General features: G+C 38.9%; 1 protein-coding gene across 1 annotated transcript in view; it reads left to right on the top strand.

The window, feature by feature from the left end:
• The window catches only part of cnppd1 (cyclin Pas1/PHO80 domain containing 1), a 65,617-nt gene extending 40,517 nt beyond the window's left edge, over window positions 1–25,100 (top strand). The window contains exons 4-8 of the mRNA XM_034003672.3: window positions 5,679–5,799; window positions 6,362–6,490; window positions 6,981–7,042; window positions 20,054–20,171; window positions 20,745–25,100. Coding sequence (XP_033859563.2) covers window positions 5,679–5,799; window positions 6,362–6,490; window positions 6,981–7,042; window positions 20,054–20,171; window positions 20,745–21,380 — 1,066 coding nt within the window. The 3' untranslated portion in view covers window positions 21,381–25,100. The remainder of the gene's footprint in view (window positions 1–5,678; window positions 5,800–6,361; window positions 6,491–6,980; window positions 7,043–20,053; window positions 20,172–20,744) is intronic.
• The last annotated feature ends 2,479 nt before the right edge of the window (window positions 25,101–27,579 follow it).

Here is a 27,579-nt window from a genome sequence, read left to right as displayed (position 1 = left end):
TTTAGAACTTCATCCTCTTTAAATCAATAAGCTCCAGCTGTATTTTGCTTTTTCAACATCTGGAAAGGATGCTTTTGCATGATCTGACCAAGTGCCATTTGCTTTCACCACAAATGGGTTCCTTACAAACAGGAAGATGTCTTTTAACACTTTGAAATTATTGGAACCTCTGCTGGAAGTTTTGAAGAAGCCTGTCCAGAGATGACACCATCTGATTCACATCTGCAGTGTCTCAGCAACTTAGCAGTGTCGGGAAATGCAGCATCTCCCCAGTTTTTTCACTTTTGAAGAGACTCTGTTGGTTTTGAAATGAAGCTACACTGCTGTGGAGATCCACTACATTGAGATTTCGCCCCAGTAGCTTTAAGCTGAAATCATTTAAGTGGCCTGTCAAATTAACAAGGAAGGCCAGGATGCTCATTCAAATTAAAAAAAATCAAATTCAAAAAAGCTTTCTCTCTTCAGCTTACACCATGGCTCAGTACAAAAGAAACATACAACGATGTACACACAGCATCAATAAATAACAATCAATAATAAAACAATAATCCGTGCTAGCATAAATAGCACAGCAGCAGCTCATTGTTGACCAGCAACATACCATACTCGCATACAAGCACACACCTACACACATGCACACACAACGTGTACACACCTACACACATGTACACACAGGGTGTACTCATGCTTGCGGCATTCCTCCAAAATGCGTGTAGCTCTTCTGCCTTTTTCCCTGGAATTTTATGTAGATATTGGCTGGAAAACACACAGATATCTATGTCATTTTCTGTGACATTTATCATTGTTGTTCTGCTCAGGAGAAATCCATCAATGATGGCATCAGTTAGCCATTGTCCAGTAGAGAAAACATGTCTGCCACATTGAAGGAACTGTTCTTCACTGTCACAGCTTTGAACTGTGGATAGTCAGCTACACTTTTCCAAGGACCTGTCTTTCCTCTGAATTTCGTTGGCCTGCTAGTAAGAATCGGTTCTTCAAAAGAATGAATCTCCTCTTTTCCAAGGACCGGTCTCTCCTGTGAATTTCTTTGCTAGTAAGAAGAGGTTCTCCAAAAGAATGAATCTCCTCTTTTCCCATTCCTTGCAATAAGGTTACCCCCAATGTTTCATCCTGCTTCTCCAATGAGTCTGGAGCTGCTGTGGTCTCCAGTGTATGCTGAACTATACACTTTCTTTTGTGCCTTCACACCAATTGATAGTTTTGCAGCTAAAATATGGTTACATGAACATTTTTCATTAGAAAAATTATTGACTGCATTATCCTTATCTCTGAGCCCTTTAACAGTAAAGTTAACCGACTGTGCACAAAGAAATACACGGTTTTCTTTTGAAATCTTCTCCATTAATCCCTGTAACGTTTTCTCTTTTTGATTCCTGGTTTCTCATCCTCGCAGCTTGATTTCCACTTGCTGTCTTGTAAGACTATTATAATGTCCTCTGGTGCAACATAGTCATGGAGAAACTCAGTCTCTGCAGGGTCCATCTCCATATGGGAATGTTCATTTCTTAGATGGTAGTTTCCACTTCCACAACATCCTCTTAAAACGTCCTTGTGATAAAACGTTTGCAGAAAATAGAACGCATGAACAATGGTATCACTGTTGATTTCCTTCCATTTGCGTGAGTTGTTTGAGCACAGCATTCATGCTTTCTGACACTTGTTGTTACACCACTAGTTGCAGTGTAAACACCCAAATCATCCAACAGCCACCTGCCTCATTTTCCAAAGATGTCATTCTCTAAGTTCTTTTCAAAGTACTGCAGAAAGCCTAAACTCTATTTCGAATCCAGTTGCTCCAAAAGGTTTACAAAACCATCCTCTGTTTTGCTTTCCAGTAAGCATTTAAATATACAGCTCTGTCTGCCTTCGCTCCTTCGTGTGTTGTAACCCAGTGTTCCACGTCCTTCAATAAATGGTTCCAACAAATTCAATGTTTTTCATCTGGAAGTGCATTTGTTAAGGGCTTCACAATTCCAATCTCTCTGTCGGTTACCACAACACAATTGTGCAGCTGAGGGATAGCATCCAACATTGTAGAGAACAATAACCTGTACTCCTTGACTCCTTTCTTGTGGATAAGTGCTGCCACTGGTATTGCTGGGTTTTCCTCAAAGAATGTGCATCTGAAGACCAAGGTAGACATGTAAAAGTCTCCCAATTGAAGCGTGGTGTCATACGAAAGGAGCGAATGGGAGTCTTTGCCAAGGAATGCTGATAACCTCTCAGAGCTAAAACAACAACAAAATCAGAATGAGACTATAGTTGTGAATAAACCCCTCTAGAACAAAATTCTGTTCATACACATTGTACAGGTCATCCTGGCCGATGTTCATTACACATTGTACAGGTCATCCTGGCTGATGTTCATACACATTGTACAGGTCATCCTGGCTGATGTTCATACACATTGTACAGGTCATCCTGGCTGATGTTCATACACATTGGTATAGGCATCCTGGCTGATGTTCATACACATTGTACAGGTCATCCTGGCTGATGTTCATACACATTGTATAGGCATCCTGGCTGATGTTCATACACATTGTACAGGGTATCCTGGCTGATGTTCATACACATTGTATAGGCATCCTGGCTGATGTTCATACACAGTGTACAGGTCATCCTGGCTGATGTTCATACACATTGTACAGAGCATCCTGGCTGATGTTCATACACATTGTACAGGGCATCCTGGCTGATGTTCATACACATTTGTAACAGGGCGAGGAGCCTTGTAATGTATTTATTTATTTCTTTTTAGAACGGGGTCTCCCCTTCCGCCCCTGTGTTTCTTTGTATTTGTTTGTTTTATGATTTATGTATTATTATAGAGGACGAGCGAGGTGCCGTCCTTCAGTATTTTGTATTTGTTTTGTTGTATTTGTTATGATTTATTTATGACGGCGAAGCGCCGCGGGTTTTGGTATTGTTTTGTTATCTATTTATGACGGCGTAGCCGTGTATTTTGTTTAGTAGCGTGGATGGGAAACCCCATCCACAGTAATTAATAAACTCGTGCAGATTGTGGCTGAGGGGTAATAGAATAATTACTAGCCAGTTAAACCCCTCAGCCACGATATAAAAGGCTGCAGCTCTCTGCACTCCGGGTGGGTGTATGAGAGGAGTGGAGAGAGCGAGGAGAGAGAAAAACAAAACTTAAAAAATATACAGGAACAGTGTTAGCGACTGCCCAGCCTGACCTGTATTTATTATTTTGTGTTCGTGGTTTGTTTTATTTAAACCTTTTATTTTCGCTCTGTGAGCAAGTGTTTTTGTGTTTAAACCTTTTTATTTATTTTTGTATTATTTAAATAAAACGGCGCCGCCACGTCTTTTTCTGTTTAAATCTGCAGTATTTGGTGTCAGTTTTTAGTTCCTGCTTCTGACCTGATGTCACCGCCCAGCCACCCTGTCACAACATTGTATAGGCATCGTGGCTGATTCTCATTTTCAGTTTTTCAAATTTCAATATGTTTCTGATTTGTTCCGTGTCCTTTGGTAGACAACTTTCACGTGCGACCCCAACACACAGCTTTATGCTTTTCTTGTAAATGTCACTAGGAGTTTGATTCTTACAAGTTGCAATTCCTTGAAGGTAATGTTCGCACGTGGCTTCTGCTGGGATTTCTCTTCATAGTGCATCTTTTCCAGCAACATCATTGGCACCAACATATTGCACCAGCACCATTTTCATACTCCCATTCTCCATTTCATACCCATATCTGTGAAAATTCACTGCCCTTCGGTTAATTGGTCCCTGATGGTATGTCTTCATCAACACCAGAGTTTTCCGAGGAATCTGTTGCCTTCCCTTATGGCTCCATCGGCACTGGTCAGCACACCAGTGGTTGCATGCATCTGGTCGTCCTTCGTAGTCAAAAAGGTAAAGCTGACCATGCTTTGGGCTAGCTGTTGGAAGCCTCGAAATCCTGTATTTGTCTAGATATTGCAGTATATTCAATGATTGATCAAACGTAAGCCGCGTTCTCTTTTCCTCGTAGATGGTTGCAGCCTCCATTCCTGTCAGTTTCTGCGGTATGGGTGACTCGGCAACCTATTTATGCATGTAAATGTAATCAAGATATATACTCTGCATTTGCACTTGACAGAATGCATTTGATCGATTTGAATAATCTATCAAATGGAATTAACAAGTGTTAGTATTTAACCAACTCCAAGTGCAATTGAAGACACAGCTGTTAGTAATACATTGTTTAAGTAATCACAGGGGGAATTGGGAATTTACTGAAGTGTCTGAAGTAATGTACACCGCAATCGTTTGCAAAGTATTTGCACTTGATAATGTATTTGATCGATTTAAAATGCATTTGAATAATCTATAGAATGCATTTAGCATGGTTAATTGAGAACTTACAAGTGTTGGAAGTAATTTCAGAATACATAATGAATTACAAGTGTTTGAAGTAATTTTAGATTACATAATGAATTAGGAACATGATTAAAGTTTTTATAACAAGGAGTAGTTTGAATTCATATAGAAAAGCTTCCATGCTTGCAATTATTGGTGAGGAGTCTCCATATATATTTGTAATGCTGGCAAAAATAAAGAGAATTGTATTATACTTTTCATTACGTCGTGTAACCTATGCCACATTTTCTTTTGTTTTCTTAACTAGGTAATGAGTAAAGTCTGGGCTATGCAGGAAGCCCACCAATCATTCTCATTACCCATTTGAGTAACAACTCCTGCACTCATGTATTTTAGCCTTCATAATCCCTGCAGGCAGCAGTTACTGGGAGATAGAGCGAGAGACTGACCTCCTGAGGAGGAAGCACATTTGGAGTTTGTTACTCTTCTGAGCCAAGTACAAATAAATGTATGTGGTTCTGGTGAGAAGCTAGAGGTCCTGTTTCTTTGTTCACTGCTTAGTTTTGTCTCCATCCGGCTTTTACCCACTCCTCATATAATATAATGTAACGCACTCACTAGTAGTCCTGAATTGTAATTCTTACTGTACATTGTCAACTTTTGTCACCCTTGGGGAATAATGCGTTGTTGACAAAACCCATTCAACATTTCTCAGTCTTAAACATGCACACAGCTGCACGGTAAGTGAAAATAAATGATGAACATGTATTTACTGTAGGTTTCATAAATACACACAAAAAAGTAAACACCGGATGAGAGTGAGATTTATTTATTTGGTCTGCTTACTGTCATGTGCAGACACCTTTTTACAATACGTTTCTTTAGTATTAGGCAACGTTTAGCCGATAGATTGTTGTTGGACTTATGTTAAATGCGACCGGAATCTTACAGTGCAATATACAAATTACTTTAACTCAATGTAGTCCTTTGTGCTTTTGATATTCACAGGCTTTAGCATGTGACATCCACTTGCAAAACTCTGTTTCAGTAGTAATCTGTAACAAACCAGCTTCGAATCTAGTCAGATAACACAGTCGAGCAGTTAACAAAACTGCAGATCGCATTGACTTCAGTTTTACCGCGCAGAGTACCATATTTCGTCATTTTTATAGCTGGCTTTGGCTACCACTGTATATTTTACTTCTAGTGTACAAACCATTGTAACAGATAAGTCATTGCACATCTATTATGCTCCCGGGGATGCTTTCTTTTTGTGTAAATGGCAAGTGTTGATGTATGTATTATTCGTATTATCTGTTTCTCTTAGGGAAGCGTGTATTTCTCCCTGTGCCATGATGTTGGCTTTGGTTTACATTGAAAGGCTGAGACACAGAAACCCTGAGTACCTTCAACAAATCTCCTCATCGGACCTCTTTTTGATCTCAATGGTGAGTAGATGGAGCGAATCACACATTCAGTACCTTTCCAGCCTGTACAGCAATATTAAATTTACTGTAAGGACACCTGTAAACGGGGACTAGGAAACATGTTTGTTTACAACCAGAGTACTCGTTTCTGATGTTTAGACCTCAAAAAAACAATTTATTGTATATAGTAGTTCTCTAAATAAGGTAATGTTAAACTGATTTAAATAACACATTTCTAGTAGTACAGTACAGTAGTACAGTAGTGTTATTGTGAACATTTAATTTTCTTTTTAGCGCTTTTAAAACTTTACTGCTGAGGATTTTCATATGTTTTATACTAACCTTATTGTGTTGAAACTAAAACATGCAATACAGAGAGCACATTGCTGTGAATGCGAGTGCCAACAGATTGAATTGACATGAAGAGATAAGAAATTAATTAGCAGTGTTAGTGTGGGATCAGTGAGTGCATTCTGCAAATGCCAACAGATTGAATTGATAAGAAATTAATTAGCAGTGTTAGTGTGGGATCAGTAAGTGAATGCCCTGCATTGAGTCCCATCTTGCTTGTGTTTGACTCCAGATGGTTGCCAGCAAGTACCTGTATGATGAGGGAGAGGAGGAGGAGGTGTTCAATGATGAATGGGGAGCTGCTGGGAAGCTGGATGTGCACACTGTTAACAGCCTGGAGATGAACTTCCTCAAAGCCATTGTTATTATTATTATTATTATTATTATTATTATTATTATTATTATTATTATTATTATTATTATTACCTCCACCACATGCAGTACAATCAAAGTTGTTGTTTTTTTAGGGTTCTCCTTCAAAAAATGGGGAACCTTCTGTGCTTTTAAACTCTACAACTCTTGCCAAAAGTTTAGCACTACCTAGAGTTTTAGGATTGAGACATAATGCAATCAAAGAAACTACAAAATGATATCGCAAGTGTCTACTGGAAGCCATAATAGCAGTACTGCATTTCATGCTGGATTTTGAAATGTAGTTTTTCGATTTGTCAGTTTAAGTATGTGGGAAACTGCAAAGCGGCATGTAATTCAATATATTAACGTAACGTTATTCAGAGGTTTCATTTCTGTCTTCTATTCATTAATAATATGTGTATACAGTTGTATTGCATTGTATATACGCTGTCCTTTGCTAGGTTGGTTTTTGCTAACTGCGACTGCTTTTGTTTTAGGACTGGAGTCTCTACGCTGATCCCAGTGAGTTTTTTGAAATCTTAATCCAACTGGAAACCTGGTAAGTTTACCCGTCTCTGTGTGGGATCTTTCAAGCTTATGTAATAGCATTTTTTAAATTTGTCTGCCAACTTTTAGTATCAGTAATTATGTAATGATTTGATTTCTATATATAGAAATATAGTCACATGTTTAAATGTAGTACACACCAGAAAGCTCTTGTCTGGTATACACAAGATTTGGAGAAATACTGTGAACAGTTTCAAAAGCAAAGTGAAGTAAAACATCCATAATCTCTCAATTGAACTTCAGTTTTATTTTTACTTTTATGTTTTTAAAAAAAGAATTATAAATCTGCGTCAACTAAAAATTCAGTTTAATTTAGACCTAAATAAATACAACTGTGTTTCCCAGCCTGCTTTGAAATGCCACCAATTTATTGAAACATCTTTCAGATCGCCACACCGATCTCTTTGCCGAAGTTTACTTTGACTGTAGTGTCTTCCGTTCTTTTAGTTTTAAGTGGATCCCAGTGCATATTACTTATAAAAAGTCACAGCAAAGATAACACATAAAACAGGAATGCGCTAGAAGCTGATCAAAAGGGAATACATTGATGCTTGTTTATTTCGTCATTACAGTGCATTTGCTAGAAGCTGCAAAAATATAATTTGCCAACATGTGTCATTAAAACTCTACCACATGTCAAAAATGTTAACCCTTTGCGATCCTATGTCGGACCTGGTCCGACATTGTAGTTATTCCTAACCGGTCCAATGTCGAACCCTGTCTGACATAATCAAAAAGACGCAAAAACCGGGTTTCTAGTAGTTTTTTCTCCGGAAAAAGCAGAGAAAACCATTCAATGGCCGAGTGGGAGCAACAGGAGCCGAGACAAGCCGGGAAAAAAAAAAAAAAAGAGCATATCTCATGAATAGTCATACTTGCCCCTGGCATCCGATAACGGCGGCCATAAGGAAACAAGCTGGCTAATACTGCATCAGCGCTCAGAGAATAACACAGACATTTGCAGAGCATTTTTGAGATGTTATATTAATAAAATAATGACTTGGCTCCATTAGAGGAGTGATAAAATGAGGAGAGATGATTTATCAGTATGCACTACTATGAAGAGGTGTGTGAAAAATATAGCATTATTGAGGCGTTTGGTGATAAAACGAGTGATCAGGAGATGATCAATCGGTATGTACGACTATTATTATTATTATTTATTTCTTAGCATATGTGAAAGCTATAGCGAACGAAAGGGTTAGGCGGGGCTGGAGAGGCCTAGTGAGTGCTTTGTTGATATGCAGGGCCTTTTAAACCCGTTTGACTGTGGGAAAAAAATACTTTTAAACAGCGCGTCTAAAATTAACTGCGTGTGTGAAAATAAATTGGACCTGATGCGCCTGACACACACTTAATAAATGGACTGCAAAGGGTTAAAACACCATGCGTTTATTTTACAATTTTATAGTGTTAGCTATTTTGAAAATCATCACTTCCAACTAATTTAATAAAATTAGTTCAGCAGATTTAAAAAAAAAAAAAAAAAAAGTATTTGGCAAAGATCTGCTTTACTAAAAACGTTGCTAACATACGCAATTCAATAGTGAAAAATTCAAAGTTAAGCATTATATTTAGTGCTACATTTCTAAAACAAACAGGCCACTAATGTAGATGCTTTTCTTTTACGTGCTATTAGAACAGAATTCTGTTTAAGCGTATTCAAGACAAACGTCTCTGTCAAAACAACGCCCCAGTGCACCTTAAATAAGAACACAAGACTTCACTAGTGAGAGGAGGCCATTTCAGCACATCATGCTCGTTTGGTTGTTAAAAATCTTGCAAAAAAAGTAAATTAGACAAAAAGAAACCACTCTGGCTACTGCAATAATCCAAGTACTTTTTATTGCTTTCATGCTGAACCTGTAGCCATCTGCATTGGCAGACTTTTGCAGTGTGACTCGGAAGCTTCATAGGTCCTGTGCTTTCCTCTGCAGGTGAAGCATCACATTGATCCTGTTATCTAGGGAAACTGATCTGCTGGCTTTGAAGTCTGTATTCACCCTGGTCTTTCCACCGCTCATGCATGCAATTCAAAACACAGGATTTTTCACAGCTATCCCATTACATGCACATAAAATACAGATTAACACAAAATCCAAAGGATATAAAAACATTAAATTAAGTAATACAACGTTTGTGTGTATTCCCTAATGTAATTGCTGTTTTTTTTCCATCATGGAACAGATATCAATACATTGAGTTGTATATGCAGGTAAAGATTATTGATGCAGCATTGCCATCGGAAATGCAGTTAAAGCTGATATGGTCCAGGGTACATGCTGGCACATCTTAATGTACGCGCATCAAAAATACAGCAGCAGCCATACAAAATGTGCTGTGCGCCCTGGACTATGATATGAATGATCGAAATACATTGAAATTGTTCAGTATGTGTTCTCATTTGTAGAGCTCATTTTTGTGGGGGGTGGGGTGTAAGTGGCCTCCTCTGTGGCTGCCCGCAGGTCATTTAACCCACCATGAAATTTAATTGCCGACCCCTGCAGTAGAGCATTGCATCCTACTGAATCATCTTGAAAGCACAGTAGGACTGTCTGGCCTTGTCCTATCCTGGTTCAAATCTTATCTTTCTGATCTTTCTATTGGGGAGGTAAAATCGTCATTATCGGAAGTTGTCTGTGGTGTTCCACAGGGCTCCATTCCAGGTCCCTTGTTGTTTTCATTATATAAGCTACCGTTAGGTGACATTATCCGCAGACACAGAGTGAACTTCCATTGCTATGCTGATGATACCCAGCTATATTTCTTCTGCCTGGGTGTTATTAGCTACTTGCCTTACAGACATCAAGCATTGGATGTCACAGAATGTTCTAATGTTGAATTCAGATAAAACAGAGGTTATGCTAGTGGGCTCACAGACCCAACTAAAAGGAAATGTGGGATTACATGAGCTTGACCCTTGCAGCCTCTCATCAAACTTAAACTAGAAATGAAGAGTTTGGGGGTCGTCTTTGATCCTGAGCTATCATTTGAGACTCATATTGGGGAACTTACTAAAGTATCTTTTCACCATTTGAGAAATATAGCCAAACTTCTGATGCCAACAGACTAATGCATGCCTTTGTTTCATCTAGAATTGATTATTGTAATGCACTTTTTTTCTGGTGTCCCAAAACGTGTGGTATCTCGCTTGCAGCTTGTTCAGAATACCGCCGCTAGAGTTCTGACTAAAACCAGGAAAAGTGAACATATTAGGCTACCCCTGTTTTGGACTCTTTACACTGGCTCCCTGTGCAGTATAGAATTGATTTTAAGATTTTGCTGTTAACTTATAAGGCCCTGAATGGATTAGCACCTAGTTATTTGCAGGAGTTACTGACCCTGTATCTTCCAAACTGCACTCTGAGATCACAGGATGCGGAGCTGCTGGTTATTCCTAGGGTCAACAAAAGCAACACGGGAGGCAGGGCTTTTTCTTATAGAGCTCCAAATTTATGGAATACTCTGCTTTTGTTTCTCAGGGAAGCTGGGACCGTTACAGTTTTCAAGTCAAGACTAAAAATGCATGTTTTATAAAATGTCTTTATCTTAGTGGGTTTTCATGTGTAACTTTAAAATTGCTGCTTTTGTATACAGCGTCGGAGGACAACGCAGCTCTCGGGCAGCTTACAGGCAAGCCTGCAGGCGCCCGGTCAGACTACAGGGGTCGCTGGTGCGCGGTGAGCCGAGGACACCCTGGCCAACCTAACCCCCCCCTCCCCGGGCGATGCTCAGCCAATTGTTGCTGCCCCCTGGGAGCTCCCGTCCACGGTCGGCTGTGGAATAGCCTGGACTCGAACCGGCGACGTCCAGGCTACAGAGAGCATCCTGCACTCCACACGGAGCATCTTTACTGGATGCGCCACTCGGGAGCCCCTTTACTTATTTTACTTTCTAAAAGATTTGAACAGCATAGGTTCATGGAGGTGTTGTATATTATGTTCTGTGTGACTTTTTAAGAACATAAATGTTACAACAAAAGGGGGTCCATTTGGCCCGTCTTGCTCATTTGGTTGTTTATTGATCCAAGGAAGAACCTCATCAACCCATTTCTTGGAAGTACCTGTGTAAATCAGCTTCCACAACAGAGCTTCATTTTTTCATTCCTTGCTCACATTTTTAGGGCGCTTCTAAGATACATCTGTATATAAAACATCTGGCCTAGTTTAAAAAGTGCTTCAAGGAAAGTATTTCTGTTGTTTTGTTATACAGAAGAATTAAGAGATTCCTTGCAAATTCTTACCGCCCAACGCCCGGGACAACTAGATTTGTGTGACGGACAAGAAGTTTTGCCTTTATACTTTGTCTGTCAGATGAGTATTTTTTATTTATTTATTTATTTGTCCTATGTTTGTTCTCTTGCTAGAAAGACACTCCAGGTATATTTGTAGAGAGCCATGCAAGATTCAGAAAACTGAATTGTGGAAGTCTAGCACCAAAGCACAAACATTTTAAAAAGTGTTTACGTCCCACCCATATCACGTCTGATTGGCTAGCTATGGAAGAAACTGATCTTCTATTGGTTACAAAGAAACCCAGATATGGCTGCTAAGAGAGCCTCTGGCAACGCACAGACTAATCTTTTAACACTAGAAGGACCGGAGATATACTCATACCTAGATGCCCCGCAACACTCTTTCTGACGGCTGTATTCAAAACACTGTAAATAGTAGTATGAAAGGAGAAACAGTCGGATGTAATTCATTTTTTTTATTAAGTACGTCACATAAACATCTGAACAACCGAAGTATGTGTGTGTGTGTGTGTGTGTGTGTGTGTGTCTATATATATATATATATATATATATATATATATATTGATCAAAACAAGAAAATGTAAATAAACATCTGAACATCGGTTTACATACATATTTATAACACTGAAACGATAGCAATACATTTATTTTTCAACAGCAATCAGTTTATTATCAGATGAGCAAAAGCAACTGAACAACACAGATAAATAAACTTAGAAGAAAACATTTTACAGAAGCGCACACCACAAGAAGTTATAAAAAAAAGTCTAATTTCTTTTTCTTTTTTCTTTTCTTTTGACAAAATGGTATTCCTTTACCTTGAGTCTAAGGCTGTTCACAATCAACACAGATAATGCTCTTCTCCATGCCACCTTTCTGCACAGGGCACCGCTGTCCAAAGTTTTATTTTCATTGCACTTGCCAACCTGGCATTGGCGTCTCTTGCAGCTCTCAACGGGGGTTGCCAGCTTCAGCTGTGGGTACACGATTGGCAGTTTCCCTCTGTTCCAAATGCCTCTTGCTGAGTTCCTGTGCTAACTGTAAAGTATATTCTCTCCTTGGTAAATTCTTCTCCGTGCATTCTTTGTAAAGTACCCAGGAGTTGATGGCTGCTAGATCCAATACATTGTAAAACACCTGAACAGGCCATGTCTGGCCCCAGCTTTCATGGAATACTTCTGTGCCATCTGATCCAAAACATCAATTCCATATTTTGTTGCGTTCTAAAACTCCATGGTCTCTAGTATTTATTTTCACTCGTCTTGATGCTAATTCTGACGAAAGCAGCGCACCTGGCAAGCTGGCGCCAGCCTTTCAAAAGGCTGATTGAAAAACAATAGACTGTCAGTCATTCACTCAGGCAGAGAGTAGAGACTAATCTAATTACAGCTAAACACATTGCAAACTGGTAAATAAAAATAATAAAGTAAAATACTGTTCTGTCTAATCAAAATACAATTGTTTTCTGTGTGGCCGTCAATGTGACTGCTCCCGGGGCTTTTAGATATAATGTAATATAAGAACCTAAGAAAGCTTACAAATGAGAGGAGACCATTCGGCCCATCTTGCTCGTTTGGTTGTTAATAGCTTATTCATCCCAGAATCTTATCAAGCAGCTTCTTGAAGGATCCCAGGGTGTCCGCTTCAACAACATTACTGGGGAGTTGGTTCCAGACCCTCACAATTCTCTGTGTGAAAAGTGCCTCCTATTTTCTGTTCTGAATGGCCCTTTATCTAATCTCCATTTGTGACCCCTGGTCCTTGTTTCTTTTTTCAGGTCGAAAAAGTCCCCTGGGTCGACATTGTCAATACCTTTTAGAATTTTGAATGCTTGAATCGGATTCAATTCTTTGAGCCCGTCTGCATACTACATGCCTTTTAAACCCGGGATAATTCTGGTCGCTCTTCTTTGCACTCTTTCTAGAGCAGCAATAGCCTTTTTATAACGAGGTGACCAGAACTGAACACAGTGTTCTAGGTGAGGTCTTAATAATGCATTGTAAAGTTTTAACATTACTTCCCTTGATTTAAATTCAACACTTTTCACAATATATACAAGCATGTTGTTGGCCTTTTTTATAGCTTCCCCACATTGTCTAGATGAAGACATTTCTGAGTCAACATAAACTCCTAGGTCTTTTTCATAGATTCCTTCTTCAATTTCAGTATCTCCCATATGATATTTGTAATGCACATTTTTATTGCCTGCATGCAATGCTTTACACGTTTCTCTATTAAATGTCATTTGCCATGAGTCTGTCCAGTTCTGAATGCTGTCTAGATCATTTTGAATGACCTTTGCTGCTGCAACAGTGTTTGCCACTCCTCCTATTTTTGTGTCGTCTGCAAATTTAACAAGTTTGCTTACTATACCGGAATCTAGATCATTAATGTAGATTAGGAATAGCAGATGACTTAATACTGATCCCTGTGGTATTCCACTGGTTACCTCGCTCCATTTTGAGGTTTCTTCTCTAATCAGTACTTTCTGTTTTGTACATGTTAACCACTCCTAATCCATTATTATTTGTTTATTTAGCAGACGCCTTTATCCGAGGCGACTTACAGAGACTAGGGTGTGTGAACTATGCATCAGCTGCAGAGTCACTTACAATTACATCTCACCCGAAAGACGGAGCACAAGGAGGTTAAGTGACTTGCTCAGTGTCACACAATGAGTCAGTGGCTGAGGTGGGATTTGAACCGGGGACCTTTTGGTTACAAGCCCCTTTCTTTAACCATTGGACCACACAGCCTCCTATGTGCATGCATTTCCTTGAATCCCTACTGCGTTCAGTTTGAGAATTAATCTTTTATGCGGGACTTTGTCAAAAGCTTTCTGGAAATCTAAATAAACCATGTCGTATGCTTTGCAATTATCCATGGTCGATGTTGCATCCTCAGAAAAATCAAGTAGGTTAGTTAGACACGATCTCCCTTTCCTAAAACCATGCTGACTGTCTCCCAGGATACTGTTAACATATAGGCAATTTTCCATTTTGGATGTTATTATAGTTTACATATAATAGAAGTCAGGCTTATTGGTCTGTAGTTACCTGGTTCGGTTTTGTCTCCCTTTTTGTGGATCGGTATTACGTTTGCAATTCTCCAGTCTGTCTGTCAAGAGACTGTTGCATGATCTTGGTTAGCGGTTTGTAAATAACTTTTATCATTTCTTTGAGTACTATTGGGAGGATCTCATCCAGCCCAGGGGGTTTGTTTATTTTAAGAGCTCCTAGTCCCTTTAACACTTCTGCCTCTGTTATGCTAATTTAAAACTGGATAGGAACAGGTTGACATGTGGGGCATGTTGTCCGTGTCCTCCTTTGTAAAAACCTGTGAAAAGTAATCATTTAATGTATTTGCTTTTTTTTTTTTCGTCTATGATTTTGCCATTTGTGTCTCTTAGATATTTAACCTCCTCTTTGAATGTTCTCTTGCTGTTATAATATTGGAAAAACATTTTAGAATTGGTTTTAGCCCCCTTAGCAATATTGATTTCTATCTCTCTCTTGGCATTTCTAACTTCCTTTTTGACTTGTGTTTGCAGTTCCAAGTACTCTTTCTGTGTACTTTGTTTTTGGTACCTTTTAAACGCTCTGTAAAGTGCCTATTTTTTTTAATTGATCTATTAAACCATTTTGGCCATTTTGTTTTAGATTTAGATTTGTCTACTTTTGGGATGTAATTGTTTTGCGCCTCTAGTACTACATTTTTAAAAAACAGCCATCCTTTTTCTGTGGATGTTTTCTCTATTTTACTCCAATCTACTTCTGTTAGTCTCTGTTTCATACCTTCGTAGTTTGCTTTTCTAAAATTGTAAACCTTAGCTTTAGTCATTACTTTTGGGGTTTTAAAAAATACTTAAAATGAGACCATGTTGTGGTCTGAGTTTGCCAATGGCTGTCTGACCGCTGTTGTAGTTATTCTGTCTTCATTATTTGAAAAGACTAAATCAAGGCATGCCTCCCCTCTAGTCGGTGCCTTGACAAATTGCGTTAGGAAGCAGTCATTTGTCATTTCCACCATTTCAATTTCGTCCGCCGTGCCCCCCATCGGGTTTTCCCATTTTATATGGGGGAAGTTGAAATCCCCCATTAGTATGGCTTCTCCTTTTCGGCGGTCTATAGCATTTGGCGGTCTATAGCATGCTCCTTTTATTATGCCCTTTGAATTTGTGTCCATTATTCTGACCCATATTGATTCGGTGTTGTTTTCTTTGTCCTGATTTAACACCTGAGCTTCAAGACTATTTCTTATGTATAGCGCTACCCCTCTGCCTCTTCTGTCCTGCCTGTCTTTCCTATATAGTGTGTACCCACTAATATTATATTCGTCTCCATCACTCTCAGACAACCAAGTTTCTGTAACACATATCGCATCGTAGTTACTTGTTAGTGCAGTAGCTTCAAGTTCTAACATTTTGTTTCTGACTTCTAGCATTAAGATAAATACATTTAATAGTTGTTTTACCTGAGTTGTTGCCCTTGTTTTGATGTGGTCTCCCTTCTGTTTTTTTGTTTTCTCCCCCCTTCCTTTCTAGTTTAAATGCTTCTGGACCTCCTCAAGGATCCTTTCTCCGAGTAGATTGGTTCCCTTTCTGTTTAAGTGCAGTCCGTCCCACCTGTATAGATAGTCCTTGTTGTAGAATGTGCTCCAATGTTCAAGAAAGGTGAAGCCTTCCTGTGTGCACCACGATTTCAGCCATGCGTTTTGATTTGGTATTTCCAGCTGTCCATATGGTCCTTTGCAAGGTGCCGGCAGTATCCCAGAAAATACCACAGTTTTGGTCTTGTCTTTTAATTTCCTTCCTAGCTCTCTGAATTTGTTTTGCAGGGTTCTTGGTCTGTCTCTTCCAATGTTGTTTGTACCAATGTGGATGACTACTACCGGGTCGTCTCCTGTTCGTTCTAGGAGCCTGTCCACGTTCTTAGTGATGTGCTTGACAGAGGCTCCTGGAAGGCAGCACACTGTTGTAGTAAGGGGGTCCAAACTGCGAACTGAACTTGCTGTGTTTCTCAATATGGAGTCCCCAACAATCATGACCTCCCTTCTTTTTGCTGCCTGGCCAGCACTGTTTACAGGGTCCTGGATTTTGTTTCTTTCATTCTCTTGATGTTGGTTTTGGTCATCTAAATGTTGAAGTGGCTCAAATTTGTTGGATGTGTGGATTTCGGGTGGTTGTGTTTGACGAAGTTTCTTTTTTCCCTGCTTCTGCCTATCTGAACCCAGCTGTTTTGACTCTCTTCCATCTCCCTGGTGGCTTTCAGTCTGCTAGGGGTGCAGACTTACATGCATTGTGGGTGTGTCAGCTCCTCAAGCTCCTGTTGCTCCATTTCCTCCAGCTCCTTTTCTAGCAGGCTTAATCGCTGAATCAAGTCCTGGATCGTGAGGCACTTTACACACACTTGGTTGAGCTCTGCTGGGTTTTCTCGGATTTCCCACATCATGCAGTTGTCACAGATTACTGGCTTGAAGACCTTTTTTTTTTTTTTGAAGTTTAGTTTAGCTTATGCAGCTGTCAACCTGCTTGCAAACTGCTTCTAACTGCGTTGTACTTGTCCACGACTGTACTTCTCCCATGATATCGCTTCCACATGCTGTGGCTGGGAAGACTGCCTGCCTTTTGTTTGTTTGTGCTGCGGGCTCCGCCCCTCCCCCGTGTCTCAGAACGCCGCAGAATTTGAATCGGCTGCTCTGAGTTTCAGCTTGTCAGAAAAATACACGCAGCTGTAAGGCTTTAAGCTGCAATGTTTTCTGATTTTAAGCAACTCCAGATTTAAAGATGTAATTCCTCCTTTCTGCTTCTAACTGCATTGTACTTGTCCACGACTGTACTTCTCCCACAATGTCGCTTCCACACGCTTCACATTTCCATCTTGAATTATTATCCATTACATGATGTAAACCCTGCAATTTTGTTTCACCTCGTCCACAGACATGTTTAATATCACCAAATAGACGTGATAAAAGGATGTTGCGACGTATCAAACAAGCGGCAATACAAACCCGAGAACACTACTTAGTCAGCTGACTCCTCCCTAATCGCCTCCTGCTTCAGTGCAGGATATACCGGTACATTTACCTTCTAATACGTTATTTGGGAAAGGGTTACAGACGAGTACGCTGAAAAGATAGAAAACGATTGTGGTGACTCAAATTCAGAACCGAGCCTGACCCGAAAATTACATTTTTTGACTCGAACAGCAAACCGTGAAAAAGTTAACATTCCGACCCCAACCCGTGGGTCGGGTGCGCCCGCGGGCACCTGATCCAATGCAGGATTCTAATGACAGGTATCTGGTTCAAATACAGTTTAGTTTACATTTTCCAGTTTGGAAGCTTAACTACAAAAGTTAATACATACGCTGGTATTAATCTGTATCTCTTTATTTAGAGTTGACTGCGACCTGCATTCAGGGTCTTTTTATTTGACCTTGAAATTAGGTGGCAAATTTTCATTTCAAGTAAACACAGCTTCTGTTTCTTAGTTTTTTAAATGACCTCCAGAACAGGATGGCAGTCCCCGTCTGCAGCAGGAAGTCATGTTACTCTTGGGGGTTTGGTGGGTTGTTTTAAATGATTAGATTACACAAATTCTTCAGCAAAGAAAATATTTTTCTTTCTTTCTTTGCACCTTGTTAAATTTAATTGAATCGATTTGGGTATTACTTATTAAAACATGTTTCTGTGGTTCATGATTTATTTTTAAAACAAGACCCCTAAACTACTAAACATTCCATTTGAATAAAACTTGCTGACAGAAAAGTTCAATATTATGGAAATGCAACCTTTAGTATTTAAGAAACTGATTTATATATCAAGGCTACATTTCTCTTAGCCTGTAACAAGCTTTTTAAAGGCAGTTATCAGTTTCTGTCTGGTAAATGAAGACTAATAATTAATCAAATCACTTCTGAGAAATACAGTTTTAAAGATATTCCGAGTACATCACTGCATTTTCTGGTAACATTCTGAAAAGAAAGTTTAGAGTCTTGTACTGGTAATTATTTTATATTTGTTGTATTATTATTTATTTTTTCCCTATATGTTTCCTACAGTGTTTAGTCAGGTCAGTTGCTGAGCTTACCCTAACGACTACAGGCTTGCTTGCTTGCTTGCTTGCTTGCTTGCTTGCTCGCTTGCTCACATTGCAAGATAAGGGCAATCTTATTCACAGATCTGCATTTGGAAACATGCCAAACACAGCGTATGCTACTTTTGCATAGGAAAGATAGAGAGACGCACTAGGAGGCCTGCTGTTTACAAGACCACAAATATCCAATTCACAGTAAACACATAGTTACTGCAAGGTGCTGTCAACACTACTTACACACTCCTTGTAAAAAGAGGAACAACAAACTATTCAAACACCAGTCACATGTCGTAATGCTTTTGTGTCAGGAGCAGAGATGCCAACGGCTATGATTTGGCCATAGCAGCTACTATTTTGGAGGTTCTGCTACGGCGCTATGTCGAAGGGGTATAATACTATGATTTTTATTAAATAAACAAATGATGGATACTCTCTGAACATTTATTAAATATTATTTCAATACCATGTGTGTGTTTTCCTGTTTTTTTAATGAACTAATTGTTCTCAGTACTGTATTTCACTTACAGTTTATTGTGGCATTTTAACTGACCTACTAAAAGCTCTGAGCTGGGTTGCTTAGTAACCAGTTTAGGGGTCCTTCAGAAACTGCTTTGCAAATGTCGCCTTGCTATCAGTATCCATCACACGTTTACTTGGTTGCCACAGTATTTTTAAAAGAAATTCATAAATGACAAACTAAAAACCCATAACCATTTTTATAAAAAAAAAAAAAAAAAAAAAAACCCTCAGCAGAAGACATTTTCTGTTTACATTGTATTCTACTGATTGATGTAAGTTGCCTAAAATGTGTTATTGCTAGTTCATGAAGAACATCACCCAAAACCAAGCCTAGCCTTACATTTGTAGTAGTATGTAGAAATGTAATGTATAGTATGAGAAATTCACCAATAATGAAGCCGGTATTTGTTTGACCCCGTTGCCGTAGTAACCAAAAGCATTGACACTGGAGCGTGTAGATACTGTAGCGCTGCTTCTACTTGATACAAGTATGAAATGAACAGGGGAGGTGAAGAGATGTAAAATACTGTAAGGAAAAAAGATACAGGTTGTCAGAAATATTGAGAGAAATTTGCAGAATGGTCATTCATTAAAAGAAGTAGAGTGTCTGAATACTGCCGGACAGACTTCTCTGTGGAACATGACTGTATCACTCGCATAGGTATGAAGAAACACCAGCAATGCTCAAAATCTGACACTCCCCATTACTCTGTGTGTTTGTGCAAATGGGTTTTGAGGTTTAACTCGCTTTAAATAATTAATTATTGGATACTACACGGCATTTTGTGTTTTGATAATTGCAGAGTAGTAAACATTTAAATAAAAAACATTGTTAAATCCTTCGGCTATTGTTATTTTTATAGTTTTGAGGTTGAATATTTCAATTCCAAAAAAAAAAAAAAAAAAATCAGTGTTGAAGTATTTTTTTTATTTTTTTTATTTTTTTTAATTTCTGAATGCTGTTTGTTTGCAGTTACCACAATTATTGATTGAACAGCAAAAATGAGGTAATTGGCTTGCCAGAGCCTAGGAACCTTTTAATACTCATGTGGGGTATAGTTTTGGAGGGCACTGCAAAATGGGTTTTTTTAAAATGATTTTCTACAATAAAATCCAATTTGTTTAATTCACAGTATTGCAGAAAAGCAGGGTTTGAAGCGAGGCTGGTTTACCTACACTGACCTGTGTGTGTTACTGGAGCAGTCAACATGGCAACAAGCATTTACTCACCTGTATCAGCACTTCACCAAAGTAAGGAGCTCACATTGCATGACTGCAGAGGCCAGCATGCTTGTATTTCATGTTTTTTATATTTGGCATATATGGGCTATTCAGTTTCCAGATTTCTTAACAAATTAAAGTGGTATGAAATGAAGTTGCCTTCTACAGCCAGATCATTACATTTATTAACTGTATGAGGGGTGTTCATTTTGGTTTAATTTCCTGGACATTTACATTTGAAGATGAAACCTGTTTTAATGTTTCAGCATTTACAGATTGGTAAAGTTTATAACCAATCAGAAAAACCACCCATCACTTTTTATATTTTTTTATTTTTTTTTATCATAGACTGGATGTGTTCAGCACTTAATTTTACATAAAGAAGACTGAAGAAATATTGAATTTTTTTTACTGTACACTTACTACTATGTAAACACCTGTATTTGTCCTGTTAAATGTCCATGCAAACTTCTAAACCCTTAATACTTGGCTGATGTTGAATCTCTAAGCTGTTCGCACCCCAGTATGTCACGATATCTCAGTTCAGTCTTGTAAGTCTGTCTGAACGGTGCTCTGACGCTTCTTCTTTCTTCTCTGTTGCAGCTGGCCTGCATGTTCAGCCTGGTTTACCTCACCAGTGTTGCTGGTTTGATCGCCTCCACAGCTATACTGCAGCAAATGTTGTTCCTCAGGGGGAAGCCCCCCTGTACTCTCCTCCAGCAGAGTGAGACTCTGGGCTTTCCAATGCAGCCCCCGAGCCCTGTGCTGCCCCCTCAGTGTATCTCCAACTCCGACCTTCGCTGCTGCATCTGGGGTAATGACAGTCGAGACCGGCGCTCTGGCAGAGCTACTACAGCACTCTGTTTCTGGGGCTCCTTTCTCCCCACCCTGACCTACTGTCCTGACCCTCAGACTGCCCAAGAGACTGACCAACTCCCCCTTTACTGCCCTAACTGCCTCAAAATGCCCAAGGAATCCGGACTACCCCCTAAGTGTGGAAAACACAACACAACAGAATATGGCTCTCCCCACGAACATCTTCCTCTTGGACTGGGCTTGTGGTCTGGACCTCATGATGGACAAGGGCTAAACGGCAAGGAGAGCGATGAGGGTGTCTCCAGGAGACTGGCAGACCCTCTGTTTAGCAGTCTCTCCCCAGAAGCCCTGAGAATACGCCAGTGTTTTTTGGATGCAACAGCACCTTTGGGGAAGGTCCAGACCTTCATTTTGCCAAGCTAGAATGGGAAGTCCATTTACAAACCAGCACATCCGAATTCTATTTTAAAAACAGATTGAAAATACTCCCTCAATGTGGGCGCCATTGTTCTCGTATTTGTACATACTGGAACTAGCTGGTTTTCTGCAATGGAAAGCTAAGCCATGTGTTTTCTCTCCCTCGTAGTGTATTGTAAATAACGTTCTTTACCAACACAGTTTATCAAGGGTTTAACTACAGATTACATTATAGTAGGGCAGTGTCTCTTTGGAAACAGGCTCAAAGGGCTATTGTGAAATAACTTTATACAAAGTTTTCCCGTCACACCTAAAATCATATCCGCCAGCATGATCTGCACATATGTAGAGATTGTGAATTGTGCATATAACCATTCATGGAAGAGCATGGAATGTTGGCTTTCACTCCTGAAAATACATCTATACAATATACTTTTGTTTTTATTCCATCTTTGTTATATGACAACATTAATTTAAACTTGTCATAACTAAAGGTTAAAAATCCAGTTGACCACCCTGATTTATCTGCGCTGCGTTAGTTGGTGGCCCTGTTTTGTTCAATTTGTCATTTCTACTTTGAGGTAAATATTTAAGTCTGTGTCATTCACCTATGGTATAATGTATTTTACTGGATTTTGAACTGAAAAGTATTCAGAGACAATGCATCAGAACTAAAAAGTTCTGCTGCACAGAAAAGGAAGTGGTGAAAAAGGTACCGGTTTGGAAAATAGATTTTAAAACCTTGGTGGCAACAAGAAGACATCACAGTGTAGACAAGTAGCCACTAGATATAAAATGTGTTTGTTGAGCTGAGATGCAATTCTTCGTGGACTTAAAGGGTACATAAGGACCTTTTATATTTTATTGTTACATATTACCATGTGTTGCTACAACTGTTTACGTAAGGTTGTGTGTATTGTTTTAATTTTTTTTACATTTTGACCACTTTTAAACTTTTTAAATTGCATTCCCTGCCTCAAAATGGCTTCCAATGTACCTGCATGGACCTCTCAGAACTACATTTCCCATCATCCTCCTCACCTCACTGGTAAATCTATCTCAGTTACATATGTGAGCAGGAGGATGATAGAAAATGTAGTTCTGAGAGGTCCATGCAGGTACATGGGAAGCCATCTTGAGGCAGGGAATGCAATTTAGAAAGTTTAAAAAAGTGGTCAAAATGTAAAAAGAAAAAAGAAAAAGAAAAAAAAATACACACACCTTACGTAAACAGTTATAGCAACACTTGGGAACATGAACACAATAAAATAAAAGGTCCTTATGTACCCTTTAAAAGGCAGGTTGCAGAGCTTTTCCCCATCCCGACTGGAGGATTTCAATTGCGTACAAGAGGTGATACTTTAAGGCACTTGAGTTTGTGGTTTTGTGTTCTTTAGCATTATGGTGAAGGGATTTCAGTGTATTGAAATTTTAGCATTTCCAGCTATAGGAAATGCCTAATATTGGGGTAATTTTTGAAATACTTAAACTGCGTCTATAATAAATGAATTTGTGGTTGTGGAAATGTTCTGTACTAAGCTAACACTCCCTTGCTGAACCTGCAAGTCTTGACAGTAATCCAGCCACCTTTATTTAAAAAAGCATCTGCTTTCAAAGGCCTTGTGAAGATGATGGTGGTGGGGCTGTGAGAGCCAGTTCTGAAGAGGCTCAGAGAATGTGCTGATGAGCAAACCTGGAAGCTAGGCACTTTTGATTTACATGTTAATGGAGTGAAGGGATTTGGCATGGTAATACCAAGGGAGACAGAAAGTTACTTGGGGTTTATTATTTGGAATGTAAGATTGGTTTGTGCTTTGTTCAATTGTATTTTCATTTTGTTTTTAAAATGGCACACTTTACTGGGAAACATAATGTAATACTCCTGTTCTACAAGTTTTAAATGCAAGCTGGGAATAAACTGAAATATATATATAGAGATTTTCTATATCTATATCTCCATGCAAGTACTATACATGGAAAAGCATATGTTGTGTATGATGCTGCATATTTGGAAACATTAATCTGAGTTGTCCTTGATTTTCAGTCATCTTGGTTGGTGCTTCAGTGCATTTTTGAATAGTAGATCATTATAAATAGTTATTTACCTTATGAAAATTAACCTTGCATTTAAGATTAGTATCTTGTTTTTTTGGCAGGTAGCAGGTTGTGTTTTCTGGGGTTTAAAGTTGTCGGTAGCTTGAGGCATGCAGATGATATTAATATGAGAGGGTATATGGTATTTAAAACATATTTAAAAACACGGTACTCATCCACAGCCCATCTAGCCACACAAACATGTAACTTGTATATAAATATGAAATTTAGACTGATATACAGTATTTTGTTTTTAGCACTTTTCCTTAACTTCAGCCCATTCTGATCTCTGTTAAAGTGAGGTACACTGTTCACTTGTGTGTTGATTTTAAGTGATGTTCTAAAACAAAACCAACAATGAAAAAGGCTGTTCGCATTGGTTGCATGTTTGGACACACCTTGTTCTGTATTATTTAACAGATTCCTAGTGGTACCCCAGATTAAGCCTTAAGACGGACCCACACTACCAAAACAATACACGCTGATTGTTGATTGTTATTCACAGTCTTGTTTTCAAAACATGATTCTTGTGTATTATTCAGGTAGATTGATGTGGGACCCACAGTATTCTGGGGGGAAAATGCTCGAAACATGTAGACTTTTTGTTTTGTATGAGATCCAGGTGTCAGTTAGTTATGTGATTGTCCCTCTATTTAGCAGCAAAAACTACTAACATACTTGACAAAAAACATGATTGCTGTTATTTAATTTGAAATAATATTTGCAAAGAGATTAATCTGAATGAGCTCTCCATTTTAATGAACTTGTTTAGTGCAAGGGGTGGTTGAGTACATGCAAATTGTACATGCAATGACCCGCGTGCAAGGTTGCATAATAGCAGGTTTTATTACGCAAAGGCAGAATGTAAACCTTGCTGTATAAACTTTTGTATCATGCTGTGTTTAATTGAAATGTGTTGTGTAATTTTAATTGAAATGTGTTTTACTGCACATGAAAGTAATGGACAATACAGACAAAAGGGTTGCCTGTCTAAAGTGTATTGTTAAGGGAAGTTATCAGTTTTCTGTGAAAAATGCTGTGTAATGCTCTTTTATATATTCTAGTTCTTCACTTCTAAAGTTCATGTGAACACAGTCCTCATGACACCACTGTCACTGATTTAATAGGGTGCTAGCTATACACACTGCATTTGCACTGACACAGCACTTCACAATAACCCCAATCATCATAACACCACTGTCACTGATTTAATAGGGTGCTATACACACTTCTGATGGCACTTCAGGTATGAAAATATAATGAGAATTAAACTTGGAAATCACACTTCACTGTTAATATAGGGTTTCTCAATAGGGTTGACATTCAAGTTGAATCCGCATTCTCTTCATAGACTTGTCAGTAGTGCAGTTTTGTTGGGTTTTTTTAGTTCCTTTTCCAATAAACTGGTTTTGGGATTCATAACTCCAATACTGCTCAATCTCCTCAAAGCTTGTCTTGTTGAGTAAAACATCTTCTAATAAACTTGGGGTATATCTTAACTTCGTGTATATATTGTGCCTCAGTTGTTTTGGTACAAGAGATAAAAATGTAACTTTATTTTATATACTATGTACAATATCAAATGTCTGATATGAAACACATTTTTCCCATTAAAATGACCCATGCCACATTTGTGCTGCGTTTTGTTTGTTTATTACCATTTGATTGCCATGTGTGACCATATGTACATCACATTTGCATTCTAACATTTATCTAGATCAGTGATTCCCAAACCAGTCCTGAGGGACCCCCTGTGTCTGCTGTTTCCCTATCCAGTACGAAATGTAACTATTACCTAATGGGTATTTATCCTTAAAGACCCGAAACTTGAATAGATATATCGAAGCTGCACACACTGTGACGCAGTCGTGCCCGTCCCCTAGGGCATGAAAGGACTGCTGACGCAACATCATCATCATTTTTCTTTTCACTGACCTGAGAGAGAGATCTACGCACAGATAAGTATAAGTTAGATCTGATTTTACCTGACGACTTAATGCGATTTATTACATGCTTTCAGTAATTACTAATTACACGTTTGTGCACTCGGCTGTGGTTTCGTTAGTCCCTTAGCGGCCTTGCGCCTGCACGAAGCAGATCATTAACAAAACAACTAAAAAAGGTCAGGATGCAATGGAATACATTTTGTATTTATTCCCCCCACCCCTTGTTTACCCTTTTCCCTATTTAATTTATTAGGGCAGCAGTGTGGAGTAGTGGTTAGGGCTCTGGACTCTTGACTGGAGGGTCGTGAGTTCAATCCCAGGTGGGGGACACTGCTGCTGTACCCTTGAGCAAGGTACTTTACCTAGATTGCTCCAGTAAAAACCCAACTGTATAAATGGGTAATTGTATGTAAAAATAATGTAATGTAATGGATAAGGGCGTCTGCTAAGAAATAAAAAAATGAAATTAAATGATACATAGTGGGACTGTCTGGCCTTGTCTTATCCTGGTTTCAATCTTCCCTATCTGATAGGTATCAGTTTGTCTCTATTGGGGAGGAAAAATCAGCATTGACCGAAGTTGATTGCGGTGTTCTACAAGGTTCTATTCTGGGTCCATTGCTATTTTCATTATATATGTTACCACTGGGTGATATCGTTAGGAAACATGGTGTGAACTTCCACTGCTATGCGGATGACACCCAGCTGTATTTGTCTTGGTGAGGTAACCCCCAGCTGTAAACCTGGTGATACTTCTGCTGGGTGTTATTTGCTGCTTGCCTTGCTGACATCAAGTGCTGGATGTCTCAAAACTTCCTAATGTTGAATTCAGATAAAATTCCCATAACCAACTAAAAAATGTAAGATTGCATGAGTTTGACCCTAGCAGCCTTTTATCAAATCCTAAAACTGAAATAAAAAATGGGGGTTCTCTTTGATCCTGATTTATCATTTGAGTCTCATATTAGAAGGATACTTTAGAAATTTCCCTATCGCTTGAGAAACATAGCCAGACTGAGACCTATTATCTCTTTATCTGATGCCGAGAGACTAACACATGCCTTTGTTTCTTCAAGATTACTGTAATGCACTCCTCTCTGGCATCCTAAAATGTGCAGTGTCCTGCCTACAGCTTGTTCAGAATACCGCTGCTAGAATTTTGACTAAAACCAAAAAAAAAATGAGCATATCACCCCTGTTTTAGCCCCCTTGCAATGGCGCCCTGTTCAATATGGAATTGATTTTAAAATCTTATTATTGACCTATAAAGCCTTGAATGGAGCAGCACCTAGCTATTTGCAGGAGCTACTGAGCTCCCAAATCGCACTCTTCGATCACAAGAAGCGGGGCTGCTCGTTGTTCCCAGAGTCAATAAAGTTAATACGGGAGGGAGGTAGGGCTTTTTCTTTTAGAGCCCCTAAACTATGGATTGCTCTACCTCCATGTGTGATACTTTGGTATGAGAGGCGCTATATAAATTAAATAAATAAATAATTTTGCTTAATTGTTTAAACTGTCAAAAATGTGCAGGTCAGATATTAAGAAGCGGGTGTCTGCAACTAACAGCTACTCAATTATTATAATTTTTGTGTATTTTATTTTATTGATTTTGTCACGTGGCATCGTCATTGGATATTCACCTCCCAACGTCCAGCATGTGTTGGTCACGTGACTAGTCTGCTTCTACTGAAGCTGAATCTAGCATGGAGGAGGTGGGGCCCAGACATGCAAGCGAAATGTTAGGAAATGCGATAAAATTTGGGCTGAAAACATAACACGGTTGATTATTGAGACAATCGCAAATGGCATGCAACCAATTTCAATTGTGGAGGATAGCGGATTCAACTTGAATGTCTTTTGTTGAGCCAGATTACAGAAGACTGTGTTACTATTATTTTTTTAACAGAAGATTGCTTCCGGAATAGTGATTCTTTGAATTAACGTGATACTGTACTTGGAATAAAGTCAGTTTGGTGTGAACTTAACTAGTTTTTGTCTCTTTATATACAGCAAGTAGGATAAATTAGCAGTTTGGATTTTAGCACTGTTTGAATAATTAGACTGCATAACATTTCTTTTTTTTTTTTTAATTTATCAATTTGAAATGGCCAATTATTTTTAGGCTCAGCTCACTGCTGCCACACCTGCGCTGACTCGGGAGGTTT

The sequence above is a fragment of the Acipenser ruthenus genome, chromosome 10 (genome assembly GCF_902713425.1).
Source record: "Acipenser ruthenus chromosome 10, fAciRut3.2 maternal haplotype, whole genome shotgun sequence".
Classification (NCBI taxonomy): Eukaryota; Metazoa; Chordata; class Actinopteri; order Acipenseriformes; family Acipenseridae; genus Acipenser; species Acipenser ruthenus.
This window is presented reverse-complemented; position numbering and strand designations above follow the sequence as displayed.